Raw genomic sequence first — 23,963 nt, forward strand, 5'->3', positions numbered from 1 at the left:
AAGTATCCATCAGGTTTATAACAAAGGAGTCACGGACAGCTTCAGAGAGAGCCACTTCCAGGCTTGACCAGAGGCAGAAACCAGATGAGAACGGAGCTGGGGGTGTGTTTATAGATTCAGCTTACAGGGAGAAGGAAAAGAGAAGCTGGAGGGCCCAGGGAATAAGAGAGTGGGTTCCTCGAGATAAGGGACTGTCAAAGCTGTTTTGGGGCTCACGAAAAGAATCCAGGAGACACGGAAAGGCTGAGAACATGAGAGAGAAAGTGGGGGTGGGGGGGGAGGCAACGAAACTGGCAACAGTCAGTCCTGGAGAGATGGAAGAGAACACAGGCCACACCCCGCAGCACCCCAGGAGGCCAGGAGACAGGTTCAGAGTGTGGCAGCTGCTGCTCCCTGGGGGGCCGGGGACAGTTGCCCCCAGAGTAGCCTGCAGCAAGCACCAGGGCCCGTCCTCGCTCCCCGATGCTGGGGCCTCATGTCTGTAGCGTGAAATCAGCCATGGAAATGGACAGAAACCACAAGCCAGGTCTTTCCTCCCTGAGAGCAGTTATTAAACAAAATCACATGAACCCTTCCCCTTTTCAAAGCTATTCTTAGCATCAAATTCCAAACAAAAACAGTTATGTTCTATAATGGGTATATGGAGGTTCATTATACTTCTTCTGTGTGTGTCTGAAAATTTCCCTAAAAAGGAGGTAAGATAATACTGATGATAATAAAGTGATGTTGAAGCAAAACAAACCAGAAGAGTTATTTATTAAACGGCTTCTTGGAAATGTAGGAGTAGCGAAGCCATGATCAACAACTGTTACAGCTGACACTCCCCACACCAGAGGACTGTTTCTTCATAGGCTCCTGCCTTCCTACCGCCACAGCTCAAGGCCTTCAGTACAGAACTTGCCTTTTTGTGCTTTCACACCTGCTCACAAGCCTATCAAACACTTGTACTTAACTGAGTAGTCTAATAAAAATTAAAGTAAGTGTATTTTCATACCTTATTAACAATCTACTGATTCTAAAGTTTCAACATTTGCCCCTAGAGATTTCAACCAAAAAAAAAAAAAATTAAGAATAAGCTTTTCTATAATAATCAGCATTTTGAAAATATTCTTTTTTTAAATTTTTTATTTATTTTTATTTTTTTATTTATTTATCAGAGAGAGAGAGGGGGAGAGAGCAAGCACAGGCAGACAGAATGGCAGGCAGAGGCAGAGGGAGAAGCAGGCTCCCCGCCGAGCAATGAGCCCGATGCGGGACTCGATCCCAGGACGCTGGGATCATGACCTGAGCCGAAGGCAGCTGCTCAACCAACTGAGCCACCCAGGTGCCCCGAGCATTTTGAAAATATTCTTGAGAAAAAGGAAAATTATTATTATTTTTTTTAAACTTCCAGGGCAGTTAACATGCAGTGCTCTATTAGTTTTGGGTGTTCTCAGCTGTCCTAGAGGGAACTAAGCACGTGGAGAGTGCAGAGGACAGAAAGATGACAGACGACAGAAAGGGACAGTCCCCACAGACCGACTACTATCTACTCTGTGTTTCGGAATCGCTTACGGAACTTTAGAAACAGACCCGAGCTGACACCTGGTCCCGTCTCAACCCTGCCAAATCCCACTCTCTGGACGCCAGGACCAAACGCCTGAATGCCTGAAGCACCCCAGCGAGGTCAGACCCCGCAGACCTCTTGGCGCCTGCGGAGTGCATGTATTACCTCCACTTTGTGGACAAGAAAGCTGAGACTCAGAAAAGCTGCCTGACTCTCCCAAGGCCTCGGCGTGACCCGGGGGAATGGAACGAGGAGACTCCGAATCCTAGAGTTTTTTCTGCTTCCTAAGGCGGCTTCTCCAGAAAGTATCACACTGATTTTCTCAATTTCATACAGTGCCTGCCAGGAGGTAATCCCTCAAATACGGATGAGAAGAAGGGAAAGTGACTCCTTCAGTACTTACACTACTGAGTTCATTCATGGTAAGCCGTCGGAGGATAAAATCAGAAACGCTCTCGGTAGCAGACATGGCAAAGCTCTGGAGAAGCGTGAACACCTCATCTGTATGGGGGGAAAAAGTGTGTAACTGAAATGACAGAAATTTAAGTTACCTGGTACAAAATATGCCGGATTTTTTAGTAAAAGTAGAACTCTGTTAGGCATATGCCGTGAATCACTTACCAAAAATGAATCCCAATAATGAACAGTCATTAGTACCATAGGGCAATCTATAATCCACCTTAAAAATCATTTAGGAGTTTTAGTTCTGGCTAAAATGGCACAGGGGCAGCCAGCCTCTCCCTATAAAACTAGACAAAAGATCCGAGCGTCTACGCGGAGACCGTAAAAGGTACAAAGCAGCCGACAGGTTCAGAGAGCTTAACACCCAACAGCAGCGCGTCCGCCCGGCCCTCCGCAGACTGACACCCAGCACAGGGCAGCGTGGAAGTGGGCAACACAATGGGCCCCAACTTTCTGACCAGACAGTGGAAAAGGAGGAACCCCAGAAAAGCAGACATTGAGCTTTTAAGAGGTTCTGGAGGGGCAGACGCTTGGGAAAAGGGCCCCAGAGCGTGGTTTGTCAAGCACCCCGCTCCCTGCAAGCCGCTATGCCTGGACCTGCCCCAAAGACTTTCCGAACTGATCGAAGGGAGACAGCGGCCCAGGCTGCACACTGGCCCCCAGAGGGATGACGGGTGGTGTGGGTCAAGACAGCCCTGCACACTGACAGTGGAAGCAACATGCACAGGAGCTGGGACCTCGGGGATGAAGGCCTAACCCTAAGCTGAGCATCTGTTACACTAGAGAATCAACTTCTCCACGGGATTTAAACACAACCCAGAGTCTCATGACATAGAATTCAAAATATCTAGGATCCAATCCAAAATAACCGGGCACGTGGAGCATCAGAAAATTCCTAGCTCACAAGGGGAAAGACAGCCGGCCAACGCCAACAGTGAGATGATGCCCACCCCAGGAAAACCCGATTCCAAAGAGCTAATGGTAAAAACATGTCAGCAATCAATCAACACACCCTCTCGGAACATACAGGAAAACAAAGGCTCATCAAAGAAACGTAAGATACACACAAAAACCAAATGGGAATTTTGTAACTAAAAACTATAAGGACTGAAATTTTAAAAAACTCACCAAATGGAAAGTGCAACAGAAAGGAGAAGCAGGAAAGGAGTCAGTGAACTTAAAAACAGATCAACAAAATAAAATAAATTATATGCAGCATGACATAGTGTAACCAAACCGTTGAAAACTAAACACAAAGACACAGTCTTGGAAGCAGAGGAAAAGAGCATATCACGTAGGTGGAGAACACACTGAATGACTACACAATTCTAATGAGAAACCACGGCAGCCAGAAGCGAATGGAATAGATTTGAATTGCTGAAAGAAAAGATCCATCAAACCAGAATTTTATATCCAGTGAAAATACTCCTCGGGGAAATAAAGGCATTCTCAGATGAAGGAAAACTAAGAAAATTCACTGTCAGCAAACCTGTTCCAAAAGAAATGGTAAAAGCTGCTCTTCAAATGTAAGGCATAGGTGTCCCAGGAAAACAGGGGTGTCCGGGATGAAAGAAAAGCAAAAGAAACTGCAAACATCTAGGCAAATACAATAGGCTCTTCGCTTGTGATTTTTAAAATCTTTGATGATAGCAAAACTTGTAACATTGCTAGTTTTCAACAAATGTAGATTTAAGACAACTGTAATACAGGGGGTAAAGGGTAAAGGAGTCCATACAGTGGTAAAGTTTCTACGTTCATTTCAAGAGGTAAAACATTAATTCCAAACAGATTGAAAAGTTAGGTGTGCATACTGTAGTCCCTAAGGCAATCACGCGCGTGTGCGCGCGCGCACACACACACACACACACACACAGTATTAGATATTTAGTAAAAAACACAATAGGTAGATTTAAGTGGAATACAGCTGGGGCTCCTGGGTGGCTCAGTGGGTTGGGCCTCTGCCTTTGGCTCGGATCAGGGTCCCAGGGTCAAGCCCCACACCAGGCTCTCTGCTCAGCAGGGAGCCTGTTCCCCAACCCCCCATCCCCGCCCGCCTCTCTGTCTACTTGTGATCTCTGTCTCTCTCTCTCTCTCTGAAAAATAAATAAGTAAATAAATCTTTATTTGAAGAAAATGGGATACAAAATAATGTTCAAACTGCCCAAAATAAGCCAAGAGAGGGAAAGACAGAAAGAAATGAAAAACAGAGGGAATAAATACAAAAAAAAAAAAAAAGACTGGAATCAAAACATATACGTAATTATATTAAATGCAAATAGTAAAAAATCATGACCCAGTTACATGCTATCAGAAATTGCCTTCAAATACAACAATCTAAATAGAATAAAAGTAAATTGCTAGGAAATACTACTATGCAAACTCTAATCAAAACAAAGTGAGAGTAGTTATGTTACTACCAGACAAACCAGACTTCAGAATAGAAGAATAACCCGGGATAAAAAAGGATACTGCATAAAAAGGAAAGTCAACTCAACAAGAAAATGCACTATCCTAAACACACAGGCACCTAACAATAGAACTGCAGGACAGGAAGCCAAATAATAAAAATAGAAAGAGAAAGAGATAAACCCAAACTCAAAGCTAGAGACTTCAACACTCCTCTCTTAGTAACAGAGTAAACAAAAAACAGCAAGGACATAAAACTGAAAAATACCATGAAAATCTTGGATCTGGTATTTATAGGGCACTCCACCCAACCACAGAGTACAAGGTGTTTCCGAATGCACATGGAACAGTATACACTTGATCATAAATAACCCTTAATGAAGTTTCAAAACCGGATACTCTACAAAGTATGCTGACTAGAGTCGAATGAAAAATAACAGAAAGATAAGGAAATCTCTAAACACACTTCTAAGCAATTCGAGAGTAAAAGCGAGTATCTCAAGAAAAGTTAGAAAATACTTTGAACTGAAATACAACATACCAAAAGTTTAGGATTAAATTAAAGCAAAACTTGAAAAAATGTATAGCACTACAGGTCATTTTCAAAAAGAAGATCTAAAATCAACAACCTAAACTTCCCCCTTAACTTCCTTAGAAAGGCAAAATAAACCAAAAGCAAGCAGACAGAAGCAAACAAAGACAGAAATCAATGAAAAAAAAAAAAAATCAATGAAAACCAAAAGCTGGTGTTTTGAAAAGGTCAGTAAAATTCATAAACCACTAGCTGGTCTTAAGAGAGGCAGAGATAGAGAGGATACTAATTATCACAGACCCCCGATGCTGCACACATTAAAAGGAGAAGGGATTACTGTGGACAATTCTAGAAATATAAATATTCTATCTATAAAGAAAGATCCCAAGAATTCTATTTAAAACAAACGAACAATAAACAAACAAAACAAAAAACCCCTCATAACAAGAGCTTCAGCGAGGTCAGAGGATACAAGGTCAACACACGAAAATCAATCACATTTCTGTATACTGGCCATCCAGAACTGAAAACCAAAAATTTTTTTAAATTTATCACTTCCAGTGGTTTCCCCCAAAAGACATACTTGGGCACAAATCTAACAAAACCTGACAGGATCTATATGCTGAAAACTAAAAAGCTCTGATGAAAAAAATCAAAGACACCCTACATAAATTGAGAGACACATTATGTTCATGATCAATTTTTAAAATGTCTATACTGCCTAGCTCAATCTATACTTTCAATGCTATTCCGATCAAAATTCCACCGGTATTCTTCAAAGAGCTGGAGCAAATAATCCTAAAATTTGTATGGAATCAGAAGAGACCCTGAACTGCTAAGGAAATGTTGAAAAACAAAAATAAAACTGGGGGTATCACATTACCTGATTTCAAGCTTTACTACAAAGCTGTGATCACCAAGACAGCATGGTACTGGCATAAAAACAGACACATAGACCAGTGGAACAGAGTAGAGAGCCCAGATATGAACTCTCAACTCTACGGGCAAATAATCTTTGACAAAACAGGAAAAAATACACAGTGGAACAGCAGGGGCTGTTCCCGTCCTCCTCGCTCTCACGGTGCTTCCTGTCAGCCGCCCCGTCCAGAAGACTCCCCGAAGGCCTGCAGTCACTGCCACCTCCCGCGACTGAGCAGCTCCTCATAACACACAGACTGTGCAGACAGCTTCAACCAGAAGCAGGTATACGTTTTTGCTTCCTACCCTCTGCCTCCCATAAGCAACCGTAGCAACCAGAATCCCGAAAGTGGTACCAGAATTGGTCAAAAGCTGTCTCCTCAGTCAAAACCACAACGAGATCCCGCCTTGCACCTATCAGGATGGCCACGACCAACAGACGGACAAGCGAGCGAGCACGCGGAGGACCTGGACCCGCGCACTGACTGGACGCTGACTGGAACGTGGAAGCACGCAGCCACTAAGGAGACAGTATGGCGATTCTTCAAAACGCTAAACACAGAATTACCACAGGATCCAGCCACTCCACTTCTAGGTACACAACCAAAAGGAGAACTAAAGGCAGGGATGTGAGGAGCTGTTCGTACATTCGATGTTCAAAAGCAGCCTTATTGGGGCGCCTGGGTGGCTCAGTGGGTTAAGGCCTCTGTCTTCAGCTCAGGTCATGATCCCAGGGTCCTGGGATCCAGCCCCGAATTGGGCTCTCTGCTCAGTGGGGAGCCTGCTTCCTCCTCTCTCTTTGCCTGCCTCTCTGCCTCCTTGTGATCTCTGTCAAATGAGTAAAAAATAAATACTTAAAAAAAAAAAAAAGGCAGCCTTACTCACTCGGCCAAAAAGTGGAAGCAGCCCGAGTCCCCCACGGTGACTGCACAAACTTGCACGTACCGTGGGGTATTCACCTCCAAAAGGAAGCCAAGTCTGACCACGCAGAGCGGATGAACCGTGAAGACATGACAGTTTGTGACGTAAGCCCAGTGTGAGGCGACAAACACACATGATCGCACGGATCTGAGGTCCCTGGAACAGTCGATTCACAGCGACAGAAAGTTCAAAGGGGTCGCCAGAGGCTGGGGAAGCGGGGGATGAGGACCCAGCCAGTGCCCGGCAGGTACAGGGGCTCAGTCTGGCACAACAAGAAGTTCTGGGGACCGATGGCGGCGACGTGAATGTACAACGGGAACGGCACCAACTGGACACTGAGAAACGGGACAAGTGTCTATTTCAGGTTACGTGTATTTTGCCACAATTAAAAAGAATAAAAGCTACCTCGGGAAGGAAAGGCCAAGTGGACACGGTAAGGCCACCAGAGGAGCATTACCACAAACGTAAAAATAAGCAGCACACAGTTACCCCGAGGTTTGGAAAAAGGACGGCTAGCACAGCATTTCACGACAGCTCCTTGGCTCATGCGTCTCATGGATGCACCAAAAGGAGCATCTCAACCCGAGTCCGATCCGATTAGATTGACAGATCAGGCTGGAGGCGAACAGCCACAGGCCCGCTCTCACCCCGGCTCCCTGCGCACCCTCGGGCTCCCCCACAAGCCTGCAACAGCTCCGCAGTCTGCCCACTAATCATCCTTCCCAGGCGAATGTGCTCCCCCCCTCCCTTGGCTCCCTCTTTTGCTCAGAAAACACCAGTTAGGAAGGGACGGTCGCCGTGCCGGCCTCTGCCCACCCACCCACATGTGGCCCCCCTCAGCGCCCCATCGAAGTCCAGACCCTCCGCTGGTACCCCGGACCCTAAGCACTTTCGCCTCCTCTCAGCCACTGGAAGCAGACGTCCCCTCCTCATATCTTCAAAACTCCCCTCTACCGAATTCGTTTATATCAGCACAAAACACCGCTATTTTCTCCCCCAAAGGAAATAAAACTTCTCCCGTTCCACAGCAGCAGTCCCCTGTCTCTGCTCCCCCACACACAATACCCCTTGAAAGACCTGCCCAGACTCCAAATCTCCTTGCCACCCCTGAGCTGCCCCCCACCACGCAAAACGTTCTGTCAAGGTGACCCCCCATTTCCATGTTGCCAAAACCACCCTCGGCTCACCAGTAGTGTCTGGTGCAGTTACCACTCCTTCCTTCTGGCTTTCAGAATAGCACATTCTCCTGGTTTTTCTCTTCTCATGCTGTAGTGAATTCCTCCCAAGTGTCCTCCACCAGTTCCTACCCAAACCCCTAGACACTGGTGCTCCCCACGCACCTGGACCTCTTCTCCGTCTACACTGGCCCCCTTGGTGTTCTCATCCAGAGTCGTGGCTTTAAATACCACTGCTAGGCTAGGACCCCCAAATCTGTATTTCCAACCCACGCTTCTCCCCGAGTTCCAGACTCAGAGGCCCAAACCAGCTCACTGGTTCTACCAGGACACCTAACGGGTGCCCTGCACTTAATCTCCCCAAAGCTGAACTGCCCATCTTTACCCCAAAACCTTCTCTGACTCCAGTCTTTCTCGTCTCCATTAAAGGCAACGCCTACCTGTCCACCTTCTCCAAAAGCTGAGTGACCTCTGGGTTCTCTCTTGTCCTCAAAGCCCACATCCAAACCGAACGGTCCAAACACAAAGTCCTAGCAACACTCAGCGCACCCACAGCTAGTAGTCTTGCAGGCCTAGGAGCACGTCTCCGCGGCCCGGCTCCCACCCGGCTGGTGCTCTCTCAACACCAGGGCCTGGGGACTGTCCTCAACATAACTCAGAGATCAGCAACCCCCAGCTCCAATGCCTAATAAGAGCCGCACCTTAAACTGGCCCAGGGAGGGAGTCCTACGTAACTGACCCCACTTCCCTCTCGAAGTTCAAGTCCCAGTATTCTTCCCTTGATGCCTCCTGACTCCTGCCCAGCAGCCAGCTCCCCCGAGGGCACCGCCTCACTAGCCGGGCGCTCTCCCGGGGGTGTGCGCAGGGCTCCGTCCCTCAGCAGTTACAGTCTTTGCTTGACGGGCTGTTCCCTTCATAGCGAAGTCTTCCTCCACCAGTCAGTGTACCTGTAACCCTCCACCCCCATCCCACCCAGCACGTCCCGCCCCTTCCCTACCTTGTTTTCCCCCAACACCTGTCCGACTACCATATACTGTACAGTCCCTGCTCAGCAACTCTCTGTCCACCACACGCCTGTCCCCCCTAGTACAGGCGATCTCGACAAGGACAGGGATCTCCTCTATCTTTCCACGCAGACACCCTAGTGCTCAACACAGTGCCTGACATACAGACCATCCGCACTTCTTCGCTGAACGCATTCCCCAGCCTCAGCTCAAAAGCTCTCCACAGTCGCCCCCCATTAAGAAGGAAATAAGTTCAAACCTTGAGGATCAGCACAGTAACTGGTGCAGGCTAAGGGGAAGAGAAGGGGAAAAGGCTTCTGGACAGACAGTCCGCACACCCAGCCTCTTCCTCCCACAGCTCTTCTCCCCACGTGCCCACACGCCGTTCCGGTTAACAGGTTAAGGAAAAAAGGAGGACAAATGGAAATGACAATAGTTGTACTCTCTCAGCAGGACATAGGAAAGACAGAGGTTGAAGCTGCTGTGCGAATGTGGGGATTTATTATGATCTCTCCATTTTTCTATATACTTAATGATTTCCATAATAAAATACCGAAAATTAAAAGAATTTCAAACACAACAAGGCAAAGTTGCCCCAAACAGCTGCATACTGCCGAACCTCAATGTATTTCTGACTTTACCTGGTCCGTCTTCACTGACCCTGGAACTGGTAATTAATTCCCAGACTGCTTCCTAATTTATAAGAGGGAAATAACTAGTTGCTATTTTCCTCTTCTCTCATCAAAGACATCTTTCAGGATGGAGAACTCTTACAGATAATTAAGCGTGACATGGTTTACCAGTCACACCGACACCAACGGCTATCAAAATTCAACAGGTCCGCCCTTGGCTCTTATCTGGGGACATGAAAAGGCCTGCGTGAGGTGCTAGAGGAACTCTTGGGTTTTGCTGCTGCTAAGAATAACATGTGTACATACTTTGGAACTGAAAGCTGGAAAAACAATTTTCATTACCTTATAAAACTGAATGTGCGCAGACCCTAGGAACCAACACACGTGTTGGACACCTGGGCCCAGAAGACATGCAGACAAGTGTTCGTGGCAGCACGCTCCATCACAGTAATTAATTATAATCCCAAGTCCAGCACCAGGGAAAATGTGGTGTCTTCATGCAAAGGAAGATTATACAACAGGGAAAATAAGGAAGTCGAAGAAAGGACGTGCATAAATCTCAGAAACATGTGACAGTGAGAAAAGCAGACTTCCCACAGTGAAGTAAGTTTTCTACAGAGCTCAAGAGCAGGAAAACAAGACTCTACGTTGTTGAGGAATATCAACAGATGAAGCAAAACCATTTTTTAAAGTGCCCAGACATGAAAAAGACAAAAGTCAAAATAAAGAAGCAAAAGGAGGGAACGGAGGAGTAACAGGTAATTTGCTCTTAGGCTGCATAATACGTTCATGGGTATTTGATTATTTGGCATCATAACGTATGTATAACCATCACACACTGGTGTGTGTGTGTGTGTGTATGTGTGAAATATCACAATTTTCCAAAGGGCACTGATGACCCAGTCCTGCTCCTGAAAGCACTAACCCTAGTGAAAATAGTCAAAGCATGTCAAATGAACCCATATTTATGCCCTTAAGGAGACGAAAACCTTACGAAAAGTGACTGTTACATGTATAGCATTGGGTTCCATTGCCATTTTTAAAAATATCAGAATCTGGAAACTGGCTTGAACATTTCCTAAGCCTATATTAAAATCGAATCCCATCAGTGTTATCCTCAGGGTGAACCTAATACTGATGCTTCCCTAGGGTTCTCAAACAGCAGCTTTCTAGAATTCCAAGTGGAAGGGGGGGACGGATTGGGAGTCAAGTCTCTTCACTGAAGAGTGTCTTTAGTGTCCGTGGTTTCCCGCTACTGTCGCACATGAGTCTTGGTTTAAGGAGAGAACAAAGAGCTCAATGCTTCCCCCGCTCCACTTTCTGCAGGAAGTACATGCCACTTAAGAGGGGCTCAGAGACGAACGTACTCGAAAACAAGTCATTGGGAAATGATACCATCGTATTTGAGCTTATGCTCTGCCACATCTAGCAGGGTGGTCATTAGAAACGGATTCTGCTTAACCACACGTGAAACAGGCAGCAGCTTCATGTCTGGAAATTAATGAGTGAGCGTAAATGAATTAAAAGAAAAAAAAGAAGAAGAAGAAGAAGAAACAAACAAAAGGAAATAAAATCACAATCCACAACAGTAACCAGCACTAGTACACACTAGACGCCAGTTCCGTGAGCCTGCACCGCGGTCTCCCCAGCACCACCGGGGGACACTTGGTCAATGTTTGCAGAACGCATGGGGGAATCCTTTGTTTTAAAAGGTCAGGAATTTCCTCATTCTAACCACCAACCATGCACCAAGCAAGACACCGACAGAAACTGCGTGTCCTCACCATCTCGGGCACCGGAACCTGTCAACATGCAAGTGTGCAGTAGCTTCAACAGCAACTGGAGGCATCTGTCCGCTCTCAGCACGGGCATGTAGGCATTGGTGCCCAACTTCAGAAGGGAGTCCAGGAGAGGGTCTAAGAATATCCTTAATACATTCTGTGTTCTCCTCTTTTCACTAGGTATTAAAAGACATGCCCAAATCAAGCATTGCAAAAGCATGAAGAAATTACTTTCCATCTCTAACTCGTGGAACTGGGGAGCTACTGGATGCAACTGGACAGACTCGGTAGCACGGACGCTGCGGACACGTGGTGCCTACTGGGACTGATCTACCCTCCAGCTCTTCGCTGACCTCGCAGTCTAGGCTTTCTCGGTAGATTCTCCATGCGCTCGCGAAGGAAGCACAGGGAAGAACATATCACACTCGACTCCAGGCACAAGTAGGAAGGAAATCCGATACCCAATTTATTTGTAAATTAAAGTGCTAAGACCCTGATATCATAATTCAAAACAAAAACAGAAACAAATCAAAACGTGTACTAGTCAAGGAAATGAGATGCTAACAAAAAATAAAAAGAAATTAAGGGTTTATAAAAAACCAACATAACCAACTTTCATACTAAAATTCTGTCTACAGAAGAGATTTGATGTTAATCAAATCAATCACATATGCAAATACACCAGCAAATAATGCTGCTTCTCGCAACAATTATACTCTGGTGAGAACTGATCTGTGCACATTCTTGAAATATGAATGGATTTTATCTTTATTACATTAAAAAAACTATACATTTTACAAATGGGTCAAATTCCTGAATTTCTTTACCTAATCTTATGCTAGAATCTTATAACCTATTCTTTTAATATTCTTTGATAAGGGGTGCCTGGGTAGCTCAGTGGGTTAAGCCTCTGCCTTCAGCTCAGGTCATAATCTCAGGGTCCTGGGATTGAGCCCCACATCGGGCTCTCTGCTCAGCAGAGAGCCTGCTTCCCTTCCTCTCTCTCTCTGCCTGCCTCTCTGCCTACTTGTGATCTCTGTCTGTCAAATAAATAAATAAAATCTTTAAAATATATATATATTCTTTTATAAAACCAGTGATTAGTATATACAGTTTTTCTCTAACAGTTGAGCTTTCCTCAAAAGATTAACAAGTCCCTATTCCTACCAATTTGTTATTAATTTTAGACACTTCCCTAGCATACCACCAGTGCTCTGGTTTCTCCCTTTCATATACTGTGTCAATTCCACATCCACCATAGAAAAGTCTGAAGAGGGACCATACATCTGATTAGGCTTTTAAAAAAAAAAAAAAAGATTTCTTTCCAAGTTTGGAAACACTTACCTGTACTGCGTCTTCATTCCTTCCACATCTATAGCCAGCAAGACCATCATAGCAACGAGCTTGGCTTCAAACCAGTCAGGCATAAAGCAGTCTTCTCCTGCTTAAATAACAAGAGTTGAGGTTTGTAAGGCATTAACAAAATTCTTCAAAGATGATGTTTCAAGAAGGAAACAGCTACATGGGTATGCCTTATCAATATCAAATTAGAAGCATGGAGGTGTGCAGAAGCACGCTCCCAGGCATAGCTCACTGTTCCAATGGCTGCGGTAGTGAGCGGTATAAAATGGCACAACGGGGGTGCGCACTAGGAGGCCATGCCCTCATCTGTCTGGGGAATAAGAGAAAGTCCCCTAAGGAAGGACAACTGGGCTGAGCACGAAGGCTGGCAAGGAGTACAGCAGGTGAAGGGCCGCAAGGCTTCCCCAAGGAAGGCAGAACATGCCGAAGGTCCTCTAGAGAATGGGGCATGCCACATTCCAGGGGACAGAAGGATGCCCGTGCAGCAGGGCACGGGAGTGGGAGGGAGTGCCAGAGTCGAGGTGACACAGACATCCAGGGAAGAGACCAGGGGACTCAGCGGGCCATGCAGAGAATTCCTGTCTGACCCTGCAGGCTGGGGGAAGCCACTTCAGATTAAAGTGAAGGCTCAGCGAAGAAAAGGAAACATCTGTAGATCAAATTAGTAGTTTAAAAAGACTTCTCCGGGTACAATGCAGAAGAGGGACTGTACAGGAAGCAAGAGGAGATTCGAGGTGAGGTATTAAGAGGCAAGTCTAGTTATTTCAGTTGAGAAAGGAAAATTGCCTAAAATGTAAGCAGCAGGAGGATGGAATGGGTACGGGCCCAAAGGCTCTGGAGCCTCGGACCCGTGTCTGAGCCCCAGTCCTGTGCTCCTTTGCTGTGGGACCCTGCGACAATAGTTTATCCTCTCAGGTCTGCACTGTAACTAACATAACACTATGCAGCAGCTACACTCAAAGAAATAAAACAGAATAAAAACCTCAAAAACAACAAAAAAAGAAAGTTTAGCTCATCTTCTGTGAAATAAAACTAATAAAACCTATAACTTGGGTTTATTATAAAAATTAAATTTGCGCAGAAGTTTCTAGAATAAGTTTTGGAAAACAGAACATGGTTAAAAGATAGAGTGAGTATTTTACCATCTCTAAAAGCCAATTAAACAAAAATAAGCCATGAACGGATTTTTCATTCATGGTGTATTATTATAGCAAGATGACACTTTTCACCTCAATTCCCAAGAAAAATTTAGGCAAGAGATCTAGTTTTCCAGCTCAGTAGTTTAAATACTTGAACCATTTTCTTAAATATGCTAATATATTTTGGGGGTAATTTCATATATTTTAACATAAATTAAATGGAATACTACAGAAGACAAACCCAGTTAAAAAACACAGCAAAAGGATGTTTTATATTATTTTTTAAATGCTATAAAAGCCACTTTGTTGCCATCAGTAAAAAAATCTGCTCATATATTTTTTTTTAAATCCCAGTGTTGGTGTTATCCCGGAAAATGGAGTAGGCTAAATCTGTAAGCGTCGTAAAGACGAGTTATTGAAACTTGTTCTTGGAAACATTTTTCCTCACATTACTGCTTCCTACCACACACTTATACGATGTCCTTCATAGGCACAGACTAAGATGCTGTCATTCGCAGGCTGTCCTGAAAGCAGACACCCTGGACATCGCAGGAGCTGGGGGTGGGAGGCGCGTGCCACTCCGGTCGCGTTCCCACGGCATGGCAGCAGGGAGCCCCGGCCTCAAGTACAACGCGCGTGCGAATGACCAGCACACACAGCGGGTCCTCAACGCGGCTAACACGATGGTTCTCACTTCCTTCAGCAAAGCACAGCAGCATTCTAGAAACACGGAGCCTGCTTGACATCCTAGGCTACTGCTCAACTTGGATACTGCAAGGGAAGGTTATTGATCTGAAGTGGAGTGGAGTTTTAATGGAGTTTTAATGACTTCTGATGTCAAGGGATGCCACGGGTCCAGACCAGAACAACAGAGCGCCTTGCTCCTCCAGTGTAAGCCACGCTCCGGCAGGTGCACCTTCCACGGGGTGCTCCCTGAGGACCTGGCCACCACATGAAGCAAGTCCATTTTACAGAGTGTGGCTCTCAAACCGCGCCTGGTGCGGAATCCTCTGGAGGCTTCGTCAGTACAGAGGGTAAACGCCACCCGCCTCCCTGAGTCTGATTCAACAGGCCTAGCACAGAGCTGGAGAATTTGTTTTCCAAAGAGTATGCAGGTGATGCTTGTGTTGCTGGTCTGGAAACCATACTCTGCAAACCACTGAGGGAGAATTCCCCATTTCACTCACTGAAGCTAGAGAAGTGGAGGCAACAATGGTTTTAAAAGAGACAAAAGAATCATTGGCTATGACTGATCACCTGAATGAATTTTAGCCCCAAATCATGGTCAAATCTTGCTACCATGAAGTTCAAACACTGAGAGTAATTCTGGAAAATGCAAACTAGTCTGTGATGTTAGAGAGCATACAGGGCTTGTCTGGGGTGTGGAGGAAAGGTGAAGTGGAGGGAAAGATTAGAAAAGTCATGAGAACACTTTTGAGCCTGACAGGATAGGCGCGTTACGTCACCATGCTGGTGCGTTTTGACAGACGTAGGTCCAAACCCATCACACGTTCAGCTTAAACATGTACAGTGTGATGCAAATCAATCACACCTCAACGCTGTTTTTAAAACGTGTTGGACAACTGCAACATACTACTTCAGGGCTAGTCTGTATCTCTAAAAAAAAAATGTAACCAAGAAATCTAAAGATTTTATTTATTCATTTGACACACAGAGAGAGATCACAAATAGGCAGAGAGAGAGGAGGAAGCAGGCCCCCTGCTGAACAGAGAGCCTGATGAGGGGCTTAATCCCAGGACCCTGAGATCATGACCTGAGCCAAAGGCAGAGGCTTTAACCCACTGCGCCACCCAGGCGCCCTCTTGGTTACATTTTAAGTAGGCATATCATTTAACTACAAATGTCCTTTCCATGGGACCGCTTGATTTAAGTATACATTTCTTCAAATGTATTTCCCTTTCTGGTTAATCTTAGCACGTCCAAGGTCTGACCAGCCTTCAGGGCTACTTCCAAACTGTGTTTCACTTTCCGTGATTCAGAAAGCCTGCCCCGAAAGGTCTTCGGCATCTGTTTGTTCACAGGTGATGCTGGTTGTGCTGTGGGTTTTGCTGCTATTCCTTTGTTCTGTTGTCTTGGGTACCAAGTATCCAACAGGTTGTGTGTATGCACGTTTATGTGTGTGTATGTGCCCCATATCCCCCTTTCCACCTACCATTCCTTCTTGGGCTCCATGCAACAGACAGAGGACAGATACATAAATACACAGACAGACGCCTCCCTACTTTCAGCTCCCTGGATGCAAGTTCATGGAAGCCTTGTGGGACACTCCTTCCCACTTTTCACCTTCATTTCTGCCCAGCGGTCAGATGTCACCCATTGGGTGACCTCCCTCTACTGCTGGTCTACCCATGTCAAGCAGGCACTGCTTACAGAGGTTCTCCAGCCTGGTGCTTATTACATCTTTTGAGGCACTGTGCTAAGATTATCTGCTTACCCATCAACCTCCTTGCTAGATGACGCTCTCTCTGAGGGCAGGGGATACAGTTTTTATCTCTGTGACTCCGTGCCCAGCTCTTAGAAAATACTCGATATATGTCTGCGGAATCGACAGTGCAAAATCTATCTGCACCAACTATGCCAAAACCCAGAGAAAAAGCTACTTTAGATGTAGAAGCTGACTGAAAATAGTGTTTTGGCCACTAAGTCCCTATATAAAAACAAAACTGAATAGTACTTTTACGTTCAGAAACTCAAGCTGAATTTTGTTTGCTTTGGAACTTATTAACTTGCTCTGAAAACTGCCCCAGTAATTGGTAATTAAACTTTATAAAGGCACTCGGCCAAGGGCATTAAAAGTCAAACAAAAATATTAAAACACACCAACACATTTTTTGCACCGAAAATCAAGTTTTAATTTTTTTAAAAATTTAGAATAGCCTATTAAACCGTGTATTTTAAGCCCTAGAAATATTACAGAAAAATTCTAAAAATATTGTTTCATATGATTTTGAATATTTACTCAGCTCTGATGCTGATATACTCTAAATTACAAAACAAGTTCTGAAGACATTTTAGGGACTTTATGTTTAGTCTAGTAGGGATGAAAATTTATTTACTTTTATAGGCCTAACAAAAGAATCCTCCCAAGTAACAGCACAGAGAATTTATTACAGGGGAATAAAACAAGAAAGAGAAATGTTCTAAGAAGGAAAACAGATAAACTCATGTATTTCAGAAGAATAATTATCTGATCATTTAAAGCCTATTCTAGGATCAGGTTAGAGAAATCAGTACATGAAAATGACTCAGTCTGAGACAAAGCTGGGAAATTTAAGACATGTTAAATTCAAAGATGCAAATTATCAACTAAAGGCTTTAATGAAGAAGAAGCATTAGAAATGTAAAAAGAACCCTAATTAATGAATCTGCTAATAGTTCTTCCCTCAGTGCAGTCTTACCCATTTCCCTAAAGAAGCTGGAAAATGGATCTTGACTGAGTATCTGGTAAAAAGAAAAAAACAAAACCATCCTTTCAAATGTAATTTTTCTCTAAAACTACTTTTCACATGAGTTTATACTACATGTGATGTTCTGAAAACAAACACACAAAAGATGCAGTGATTTATCTACAAATACTTCCACTTACAGAGGCTTTAAGAACACATCCACGGTATCTAGCCCGTGAAGATTCAATAATCATAGAATCAGTTTGTCTCTGTCCAATTCCTATTCTGGCAATTTACTGGTTTCTTAAAACATACAGAAGTAGTTTAACATCTCAAGTCCTAGACCAGATAAAGTACGAGTTAGGAAACGTGTTTTTACATTCCATTTCTTTACATTATTTGGCTGAAAGTACGAGTCTGGGATCAGTAAGTTGGCACATGTTTGGTTAAGCTTATATCTGGATTGGAAAAACTAGTTAAAAGTTCTTTGGAAGTAATTTGGTGATGTTAATCATATAAATGACTTCAGACTTACTTTCCCCAGCAGGTGATGTAATATACTCTTGAACTAGGTTCTTCACATAAGCATTTAAAGATGGTGTCTCGGGAAGTCCAGTGGGATTACAGGCTGAGGCTCGCCCAAAACAGCTTTCATTAACACGCAGCCAATCACAGAGCTAGGAAAGAAAAGAGTCATTACTTTATTTTAAGAACCTAACTGAGCAAAGGGTTTCTGATTTCCCTAAGCCAAGTTTCTTTCCTCCATGATAAACTGAATTTAAATATGTGAACACAACAGGGGCGCCTGCTGGGCTCAGTCACATAAGCATCTGACTTCAGCTCAGGTCATGGTCTCAAGGTCCTGGGGTAGAGTCCCCGGTCAGGCTTCCTGCTCAGTGAGGAGTGTGCTTTTCCCTCTGTCCCTCCCCCTGCTCATGCCCCGCCCCCTCAAATAAATAAAATCTTTAAAAAAAAAAAAAAAGCTCAACACAACAAAGTAATAGAACATTTAGTCATGACAATTCTACAGAGAGTGCAGACAGAAAAAAAAAATGTGTATCCGTATATATATGTGTGTGTGTATCTATACATGAATATATAAACTTCATTTAAAGGGAAGAATTTTTAAAATACCTAATATATAGTGCACATTTTGGTAAGATTTTCTAAAGAACATCTCTGTGAAAAATGACACATTATGTAAACCAAATTACAACTGTAAATTAAAATAAAATTGAAATTTATTCCTGCTTCCTGTACTAAAACAAGGTATGTTTGTTTTTGTATTAGTTATAATTAAAGTTTCTACCCTCCTCACAAGTGTACTTTCTATCACATGTGCATTTTTTAAAAACATATTAACTTAAAAGAGGAATACTAGTCCTTCTTCGTTCTTTTTTAGAAGATTTGCAAATCTAAAAGTCACAGAATTCATCTTTGATCACAATTGTGAATTTTGTTTTGAAATCGAATTATGTTCACAGTTTTCTTTTCTTTTTTTTTAAAAGATTTTGTTTATTTATTTGACATAGATCACAAGTAGGCAGAGAGGCAGGCAGAAAGAGATGGAGAAGCAGGTTCCCTGCTGAGCAGAGAGCCTGATGCGGGACTTGATCCCAGCACCCTGAGATCATGACCTGAGCCGAAGGCAGAGGCTTTAACCCTCTGAGCCACCCAGGTGCCCCCTCAGTTTTCTTTTTATAGCATATCTCTTACTTTACAAATTCAACATATGAATTTAAATATGAAGCAAATAACTATGAAGTAAGTCTTTCTAAAAAGTAAGAATTTTTTAAAAAATATCCCTTGCATTGGGGTTCACCAAAATTACATTCAAGGAGACAATAATGCATCACTTGACCAGAGACAAACCTGACGAACAAACGAATCCGTTAAGACTAAAACTGACATCCCATCACTGCCAACGAACGAGTAGTTCAGTAACAGTAAAGAAACTGCTCCGCGTTGGTCTTTACCGAGTCGTAAAATCTAACAGTGAGGTCAGCCAGGAGACTGACAGAATAGACCTTTTCGACAGAATAGACCTTTTCTTTGTTATTTCTGTCAAACTGGCCACACTACATTTCTTAACTATTGCTATGAAACGCATGAGGTTTTACAAATCCTGCATTTCTCACAAGCACCGTCCTATTATACCAAAACTGACAAGTAAACTCAAATTAATACTTGCTGCTTCTATCAAATCTGTCCCAGGATTCAGAATGTTTTCTCTCCAAAGAGTTTTCATGTCAGAATTATGGTTTAAAATGGCATTTACCTCGCAGTCTCTGGGAGACAGATTCCCTTGATTTCCCATTAAAATGCAAATCTCAAAAGTTTATTTGCATTCTGCCAAGACAATGAGAAGATGCCACAGACTGGGGGGAAATATTTGTAAAAGACACATATCTGGAAAAGGATTGGTCTCCTAAATATACAAAGAACTCTTAAAACTTAACATTAAGAAAACATTCAATCTGATTTTTAAAAATGGGCAAAAGATAAAAACAGACAACTCACCGAAGAACATATATAAAGAGCAAACAGCATATGAAAAGATGCTCAATGTCACAGGTCCCTAAGAATTGCAAATTAAAACAAGCTACCACTACACACCTCACAGGATGGCTAAAGTCCACACCACGGACAGCACCAAAAGCTGACAAGGACACGGGGCAACAGGAACGCTCCTTCAGTGCTGTGGGAATGCAAAATGGTCCTCCTACTTTGGAAGACAATTTGGTAGCTCCTTAAAAAACTGAAAATTTTCTTAATATCTAATCCAGGAACTGTGCCCCTTAGTATTTATTCAAATGAGTTGAAAGTTTATGTCCATACAAGAATCCACATGTGCATGTTTATAGCAGCCTTATTCATAATTGATAGAATTTAAAAACAACCAAGATGTCCTTCAGGAGGTAAATGAAGAAACAGTGGTACATCAGAAAACAGGATGTTATTCAGGGATAAAAAGACATGAGCTATCAGGCCATGAAAAGCCATGGGAGAACCTTAAATGTGGAAGAACCGTAAATGTATATTTCTTAGTGAAAGAAGTTAATCCAAAAACGCTTCATAGTGTAAGATTCCAACTATACCACATCCTGGAAAAGGCAAAACCATGGACACAGAGAAAACATCAGGGGTTGCCAAGGGTTGGGGGGCGGGTGTGGCATGCGAGAAGAGACTGACAAAATGGTGGAACACGGGATTTTTAGGGCAGTGAAACTAACCAGTGTGATATCATAATGGTGAGTACATGTTATTATATGTTTGTCAAAGTCCATCGAATATACAACAAAAAGAGCGAACTCGAATGTAAACTATGGACATTACTTATCATGTATCAATATCGGCTCATCAATCATTAGTACAAGATTTTAGTAACAGAGGCGGTGAGGAGGTGTGTGGGAACTCTCTGTACTTCCTGTTCAATTTTTCTGTGAACCTAAAACTGCTCTGAAAAATAAAGTCTGTTAATTTAAAAACCTACTTAGGTGGAGCTAGATGAAATTGCCATTTCCTCGGGTTAAAAGGGACTGAATATCAGTGATCTTACATGATTCAACATATAGAGATTTACACAATAATGAGAACACTACTACACTGCAAGTTAGACTCTATAGCCAAGTCCACACTAGGGGATATATATATTTGCTTCTATTTTTAAACCAAAGAATTAAAGTTTGGGTTCAGCTATGAACCACTAGACGTAAGCTTCCTGAAGACGACAGCCATGTTTATCTCACTGACCTTCTATTCCCAAAACTCAGCTCAGAGACTGTGGTGTATAAGGTGTCCAATAAATAGTTTTCAAACGAGGAAGACATAAAGAGATAAGCAAACATACCAAGAGAAAGTTAAAAAGAAGGAAAAACATGAAGACAAGTTACTGAATTAGAGAAGAGAGAAAATCAGAGCAAATTAGGAAATCTAAGTGGGCTGCCTGCTGACCAACAAGAAGACAACATCTGGCTGGTCGAGGGGGCAAGACCGTAACGGCAGAGCGTGCTTACACTTGGTGGGGACCAAGCATCGTCTGAAACATCGCCACATGCACTTTCTCAATGATACCTCACAGCTTGTGCCACACACCAGATTAACCACAATTTGCAAACTAGACCTATCAATGCAATGACAGACCTCATCTGAATACTTAAAGCCAAATATATGAACAAAATGCAAAGAACAAACACATATACTGGACATCTGGAGCAAGTTAAACACCAAATATTTGAAATTGAGAAATGATCGTTAACATTTGTAGGTGTGATAAGAGCCTATTTAGGCCCTTTCAAAGTCTTTATCTTTTAGCAGCACGTATTTCCAGATGAAATGTTAAGATCTGAGACAAATGTCCAACAAAAGGAACTGATTAAATAAATTCTAAAATGTTTCATCGACTGAATTTTTAAATATTACATAGTGGAGAGTTAGCAACACGTTAAAATGTTCAAACGTATGTGAAAATGAAAAATAAAATTCCGAACAGTATAACGGTTGCTTTGTTTAGAAAATCATACATGTTAATCTATCACTTTAAATGTAAGCCTATATAGTGAGAAAGCAAGACTGAGAATATGTATACCGAAAAACTTAATAATTAAGCCAAAAAAATCTGGATTTAGCTTGATTGTAGACATCACAGGTGATTTTTATTTTCTTTATATGGTTCTCTATTTTTCAGACTCCACCTAATTGACACATTATGATTAAGAAATTAAAATTCTCATTTTTAAAGACCCCGATTTTCTTTGTCTTCATTCCCTCCATTACCCTACTACTCTATGCCCTTATGATTTCCCACCTGAATTATCTTAACACGGTTCAAGCTGATTTGTTTCCCTCTGTGCCTCCAGACGGACTTGCCTTCTGGGTTTTTTTACTTTGTTTTGTTTTTTTAAAGATTTTATTTATTTATTTGACAGACAGCGATCACAGGCAGGCAGAAAGGCAGGCAGAGAGAGAGAGGGAAACAGGCTCCCCACTGAGCAGAAAGCCCGATTCAGGGCTCGATCCCAGGACCAGGCAGAGGCCCCGACCCACTGAGCCACACAGCGGCCCCGGACTTGCCTTCAAAAAGAAATAATCACATCTATGCCCTCTGTGATCTCTTAAGCAGTGGAGAAATAGAATTCTTTTTTAAAAAGCTCCCTGTCCTCAAAAACCACAGAACCTGCAATGGACACAGACTGGGATCCAACCAGCTCTGCGAGGGGTAAGAGCCAACAGGAATAGCGTGACCAGAGCTCCAGAGGGGAGGACACAGACCCCTGATGACCCCACACAGAAGAGCAGCCCTGTGAGGCCAGGGGCCTGCAGAGCCATCGCAGGGTCTCCACTCTCCAGAAGAGGAAGGACGTGTAGGATTTCATGATGGGTTTGATGCAGGAAGTTGGGAAGAATCAGCAATTACCAAAATGTCAGACTCGGGCAACTGGGTGATGAAGTGCCATGGACAGACAGAAAAAAAAAACAGCAAGAGGAGGTCCGTGTCGTTGCTTTTGAGTCTAATGTCTTCCTCACTTCTGATCTATCTCATCCAGAATTGCAATCTGCCCACGAGCGCTTCCTTTCTCTTCTAAGTCTGCTCTATCCCAAACACTGTCCAGTCTCCCTGTAAGAGTCTCAGCAGCATGATTACTTAGGTTCACTCAAAGCAAATACACAATATTTAAAAACCTCTGTTGGTAGGTAACAAAGGTTATATTTTACATAAGTGACTAGTGAGTTCAGTTAGAAAACAACTTTTTATGACTTTTCAAAGACATTATTATTATTTTCCATGTCACCTCTGTCCACAGTGAGGTTCCTCGTCCTAAGGACTCCTCTTGTCTCAGAGACATGAGAAAAGTTGAAACATCTGAAAGGGTCACCTTCTCCTATAAGGGAGGAAGAGAGGGACGGTGTCAGGGCAGTTTAAAAAAATGACTCCTTTAAAAATTTTTAATAAAATGAAATCACTGTAAAAGCAAGTTAACATACCACTTAAAGTAGAATATTATTAGTTAAATCAAAAGAAAGCTTTTTAAAAAAAAATTTGACTTTAGAAAAGATACTGACTACAAGCAATCAATATGTTAGTATATAAAGTGAAAGATTATTTTCTAAGTCTATGTTCCTTACGATCAAGATTACTGTCTTAGGGGTGCCTGGGTGGCTCAGTGGGTTGGGGCCTCTGCCTTTGGCTCAGTTCGTGATCCCCAAGTTCTGGGATCGAGCCCCGAGTTGGGTTCTCTGCTCAGCAGGGAGCCTGCTTCCTCCTCTCTCTCTGCCTGCCTCTCTGCCTACTTGTGATCTCTCTGTCAAATAGATAAATGAAATCTTATTAAAAAAAAAAAAAGATTACTGTCTTAGAGACAAGATGGTCAGAGTCTAAAAGCAAAAACAAACACATTCGATAAGTTACTTAAGTCGAAAAGTGAAGCTTACTTTCAAAGCCATGAAAATAACCCCCAGCCTTCTGAAAACCACAGAAGTCTTTTCATTCCCTTAAGGCTGTACATCTTGAGTTAAGATACCTTGCTCTAGGCCAGGTGTCAGCAAAACCACTCAGCTCTTTTGTAAATAAAGTTTTAACTTATTTTAGCCACTTTATTTATAAACTATTCATGGCAGCTTTTAAGTAATTATAACAGATACCATGAACTTAAAAAAGGACTTTTCTGGCCCTTCACA

At 43.1% G+C, this 23,963-nt stretch overlaps 1 protein-coding gene across 5 annotated transcripts in view; it reads right to left on the minus strand.

Annotated features, from left to right (window-relative positions):
* TARBP1 (TAR (HIV-1) RNA binding protein 1) overlaps positions 1-23,963 on the minus strand; it is an 82,151-nt gene that overhangs the window by 41,413 nt on the left and 16,775 nt on the right. For 4 of the 5 annotated variants that reach the window (XM_032311823.1, XM_032311827.1, XM_032311825.1 and 1 more), the window contains exons 9-13: positions 23,078-23,167; positions 17,821-17,962; positions 12,722-12,821; positions 11,381-11,553; positions 1,950-2,047 (exon numbers count right to left, since the gene is read on the minus strand). In XM_032311823.1, coding sequence (XP_032167714.1) covers positions 1,950-2,047; positions 11,381-11,553; positions 12,722-12,821; positions 17,821-17,962; positions 23,078-23,167 — 603 coding nt within the window. The remainder of the gene's footprint in view (positions 1-1,949; positions 2,048-11,380; positions 11,554-12,721; positions 12,822-17,820; positions 17,963-23,077; positions 23,168-23,963) is intronic. The other variant, XM_032311824.1, reaches the window with a different exon arrangement.

The sequence above is a fragment of the Mustela erminea genome, chromosome 14, assembly GCF_009829155.1.
Source record: "Mustela erminea isolate mMusErm1 chromosome 14, mMusErm1.Pri, whole genome shotgun sequence".
Classification (NCBI taxonomy): Eukaryota; Metazoa; Chordata; class Mammalia; order Carnivora; family Mustelidae; genus Mustela; species Mustela erminea.